Raw genomic sequence first — 4,535 nt, 5'->3', positions numbered from 1 at the left:
CCGCTTGGCTGATGTTTGGTGTTATTAAAACAATGTCATCAGCAAAGCGGAGATGGTGTAGTTGCCGACCATCTATCTTCACTCCCATTCCTTCCCATTCCAGTCGTCGCATGATGTTCTCGAGGGTGGCACTGAAGAGTTTCGGTGAAATGGTATCACCCTGCCGCACCCCTCTCTTGACATCAACGATCACTTCTTTGTAGAATGGTGAGATCCTGGTAGTGAATCCGCAATACAGCTCACGGAGGATCCTGATGTATTGGGCTTGAATGCCCTGATTGGCTAGGGCTTCAATGACCGCTTCCGTCTCAACAGAATCAAAGGCCTTCTTTAAATCAATGAACGTTAGACAGAGCGGCATCTTGAACTCCCGAGAAACCTCAATGAGCTTGGTTATCGTGTGCATATGGTCGATGGTGCTGAATCCTTTGCGGAACCCGGCTTGCTCGCATGGTTGTCCTTCATCTAGTGTTCTGCCAATCCTATTCAGGATGACTCGAGTGAACAACTTGTAGATGACAGACAATAGGCAGATCGGGCGATAGTTGCCAATGTCATGGATGTCTCCCTTCTTGAATAGTAGTACGGTCCTGCTGGCTTTCCATTGGGACGGAACCTTGCATTCAGACAGGTAGCGAGTGAAGAGCTGAGCCAGTGTATTGATGAGTACTGACGGCAGGTTCTTCAGGTGTTCAGGTCTGACCTTGTCTGGGCCGGGTGCTGTTTGTTTCTTTACCGACGAAATGGCCTGTCGGATTTCGGAAGGGAGAACTTTGGGAACGACATACCCATCCTGTGGAATTTGGTATGTCGGCAAGTGGACATGGCTATCGAAGAGATTTGAGTAGAAGTCATGGATAATCTTCTCCATTGCCGTTCTGGAGGATGTGATGGATCCATCAGGACGTCGGAGGGCAGTCATCTTGGTCTTATAGTTGGCGAAGGACAGGCGGGCGTTACGAATACTTTTCCCAGCTTTTGCCGCATCTACCAGTACTTCTGCTCTTCTCTCTTTGAGGTCTTCCTTGATTGCATCTCTGCACTGCTTTGCAAGCTCGGACATTAGCTTGCGGTTGCCTGAGGACTCGGGCAGGAGGGGTAGAAGTTGTGCGCGAGCTGCGAGCGGGAGCCGGACAGCGAGGCCGGCGCGCGGGCTTGCGGGCAGGCGGCGGGCACCGTGCGAGGATCGGCCACCGGCGAGCGGGAGATCGAGCGCGTGGAGCGTGTCATGGAGCGGAGGGCGCCCCACGCCTGCCTCGCCCTCCTCTGGGGCTGCACACTGGTGGCGACCGCGGCGGCGCAGGGCAAGGAAGTTGTTCTGTTGGACTTCGCTGCATCCAAAGGGGAACTGGGCTGGCTCACAAGTCCCTATGGCAAAGGGTGGGACCTGATGCAGAACATCATGGACGACATGCCCATCTACATGTACTCCGTGTGCAACGTGGTGGCCGGCGACCAGGACAACTGGCTCCGCACCAACTGGGTATACCGCGGCGATGCCGAGCACATCTTTATAGAGCTCAAGTTCACCGTCAGGGACTGCAACAGCTTCCCCGGCGGTGCCAGCTCCTGCAAGGAGACCTTCAACCTCTACTATGCTGAGTCGGACGTGGACTACAGAACCAACTTTCAGAAGCGCCAGTTCACCAAGATCGACACCATTGCGCCTGATGAGTTCACGGTCAGCAGTGACTTCGAGGCACGTCATGTGAAGCTGAACGTGGAGGAGCGCTCTGTTGGGCCACTGCGCCGGAAGGGTTTCTACCTGGCTTTCCAGGACATCGGCGCCTCTGTGGCTCTGCTCTCCGTCCGGGTCTACTACAAGATGTGTCCTCAGCTGCTCAAGAGCCTGGCCTCCTTCCCCGAGACCATTGCCAGCTCTGACGCGCCCTCTCTGGCCACTGTGGCTGGCACCTGCGTGGCCAATGCCGTGGTGCCTCCCGGTGGGGAAGAGCCCCGAATGCACTGCGCGATGGACGGCGAGTGGCTGGTGCCCATCGGTCAGTGCCTGTGGCAGGCGGGCTATGAGAAGGTGGAAGATGCCTGCCAGGCGTGCAGCCCGGGGTTCTTCAAGTCCGAGGTGTCCGAGAGCCCCTGCCTGCCGTGCCCTGCACATACGCTGCCGTCCTCCGAGGGGGCTGCCTTCTGCGAGTGTGAGGAAGGCTACTACCGGGCACCGTTGGACTCGCTGGCCTTGCCCTGCACACATCCGCCCACCGCCCCAAACTACCTCACCGCCGTGGGCATGGGGGCCAAAGTGGAACTGCGCTGGACGCCGCCCCAGGACAACGGAGGCCGGGAGGACATCACGTACAGCGTCACCTGTGAGCAGTGCTGGCCTGAGTCGGGCGAGTGTGGGCCCTGTGAAGCCAGCGTGCGCTACTCGGAGCCGCCGACTGCCCTCACTCGCACCAGCGTCACCGTGAGTGACCTGGAGCCGCACATGAACTACACCTTCGCCATTGAGGCCCGCAATGGCGTCTCGGGGCTGGTGAGCAGCCGCAGCTTCCGCACTGCCAGTGTCAGCATCAACCAGACAGAGCCCCCCAAGGTGAAGCTGGAGGGCCGGAGCAGCACCTCGCTGAGCGTCTCCTGGAGTATCCCCCTGCCTCAGCAGAGCCGCGTGTGGAAGTACGAGGTCACCTACCGCAAGAAGGGAGACTCCAACAGCTACAACGTGCGCCGCACCGAGGGCTTCTCCGTGACCCTGGACGACCTGACCCCGGACACCACCTACCTGGTGCAGGTTCAGGCACTGACCCAGGAGGGCCAGGGTGCCGGCAGCAAGGAGCACGAGTTCCAGACGCTGTCCACGGAAGGATCGAGCAACATGGCGATGGTCGGCGGCGTGGCAGTCGGTGTCCTCCTGCTGCTGGTGCTGGCAGGAATCGGCTTCTTCATCCACCGCAGGAGGAAAGGCCTGCGAGCACGCCAGTCTTCGGAGGATGTCTACTTCTCCAAGTCAGAACAACTGAAGCCCCTGAAGACGTATGTGGACCCCCACACCTATGAGGACCCCAACCAGGTTGTGCTCAAGTTCACCACGGAGATCCACCCGTCCTGTGTCACTCGGCAGAAGGTGATCGGCGCAGGAGAGTTTGGGGAGGTGTACAAGGGGATGCTGAAGGCGTCAGGGAAGGAGGTGCCCGTGGCCATCAAGACGCTGAAGGCCGGCTACACGGAGAAGCAGAGGGTGGACTTCCTCAGCGAGGCCTCCATCATGGGCCAGTTCAGCCACCACAACATCATCCGCCTGGAGGGCGTCGTCTCCAAATACAAGCCAATGATGATCATCACGGAGTACATGGAGAATGGGGCGCTGGACAAGTACCTCCGGGAGAAGGACGGGGAGTTCAGCGTGCTGCAGCTGGTGGGCATGTTGCGGGGCATCGCGGCGGGCATGAAGTACCTGGCCAACATGAACTACGTGCATCGCGACTTGGCCGCCCGCAACATCCTGGTCAACAGCAACCTGGTGTGCAAGGTCTCAGACTTTGGGCTGTCCCGCGTGCTGGAGGATGACCCCGAGGCCACCTATACCACCAGTGGTGGCAAGATCCCCATCCGATGGACGGCGCCCGAGGCCATTTCCTACCGCAAGTTCACCTCGGCCAGTGACGTGTGGAGCTTTGGCATTGTCATGTGGGAGGTGATGACCTACGGCGAGCGGCCCTACTGGGAGTTGTCGAACCACGAGGTGATGAAGGCCATCAACGACGGCTTCCGGCTCCCCACGCCCATGGACTGCCCCTCTGCCATCTATCAGCTTATGATGCAGTGCTGGCAGCAGGACCGTGCCCGGCGCCCCAAGTTCGCCGACATTGTCAGCATCCTCGACAAGCTCATTCGAGCCCCCGACTCCCTCAAGACCCTGGCTGACTTTGACCCCCGGGTGTCCATCCGGCTGCCCAGCACCAGTGGCTTAGAGGGGGTCCCCTTCCGCACGGTGTCTGAGTGGCTGGAGTCCATCAAGATGCAACAGTACACGGAACATTTCATGGCGGCTGGCTACACCGCCATCGAGAAGGTGGTGCAGATGACCAACGAAGACATCAAGAGGATCGGGGTGCGGCTGCCCGGCCACCAGAAACGCATCGCCTACAGCCTGCTGACACTCAAGGACCAGGTGAACACAGTGGGGATCCCCATCTGAGCCCTGGCAAGGCCTCGAAACCCCGTCGGCCAAGAATACTTGAAGAAGCGGCCTGGCTTCCCTGTCCACTCTGAGCTGGGCCACCACCAGGGACCTTATTTATTTCTACTTCCACTACCCAGCCGTCGCCACACTCCAGGATGCTTTCCGGACCCGCGCGGTCGCAAGCGGCCGCGCGACACATCATAAGACACTAAATACCCATCTTCTGGAATTGTTGTACCATATTTGATAGGGTTCAAATATGGTAACACCTACAAGGGTGATTAGAGGTCACCCCAAAAGCCTCTATCCCTCTCGGAAAGACTGGCAAGCTACCGAGAGTATTCCGCCCGCACGGAAGAGCCTGGCAAGCTATCTGCTGTGTATTCGATATGCCAAA

At 58.8% G+C, this 4,535-nt stretch overlaps 1 protein-coding gene across 1 annotated transcript; it reads left to right on the top strand.

Annotated features, from left to right (window-relative positions):
• Nucleotides 1–1,228: 1,228 nt before the first annotated feature.
• LOC130038162 (ephrin type-A receptor 2-like) lies at nucleotides 1,229–4,240 on the top strand. The gene has a single exon (XM_056130091.1). The coding sequence runs from the start codon at nucleotides 1,229–1,231 to the stop codon at nucleotides 4,151–4,153; it is 2,925 nt and encodes a 974-aa protein (XP_055986066.1). The 3' UTR covers nucleotides 4,154–4,240.
• Nucleotides 4,241–4,535: the final 295 nt, after the last annotated feature.

Source organism: Sorex fumeus, unplaced genomic scaffold (genome assembly GCF_029834395.1).
Source record: "Sorex fumeus unplaced genomic scaffold, SorFum_2.1 ptg000073l, whole genome shotgun sequence".
Lineage (NCBI taxonomy): Eukaryota > Metazoa > Chordata > Mammalia > Eulipotyphla > Soricidae > Sorex > Sorex fumeus.
The sequence above is the reverse complement of the archived record's forward strand: the minus strand, read 5'-3'. Positions and strand labels throughout refer to the sequence as shown.

Coding starts and splice junctions, on each gene's coding strand:
- LOC130038162 (XM_056130091.1), top strand. CDS start 1,229: ATGGAGCGGAGGGCGCCCCACGCCTGCCTCGCCCTCCTCTGGGGCTGC.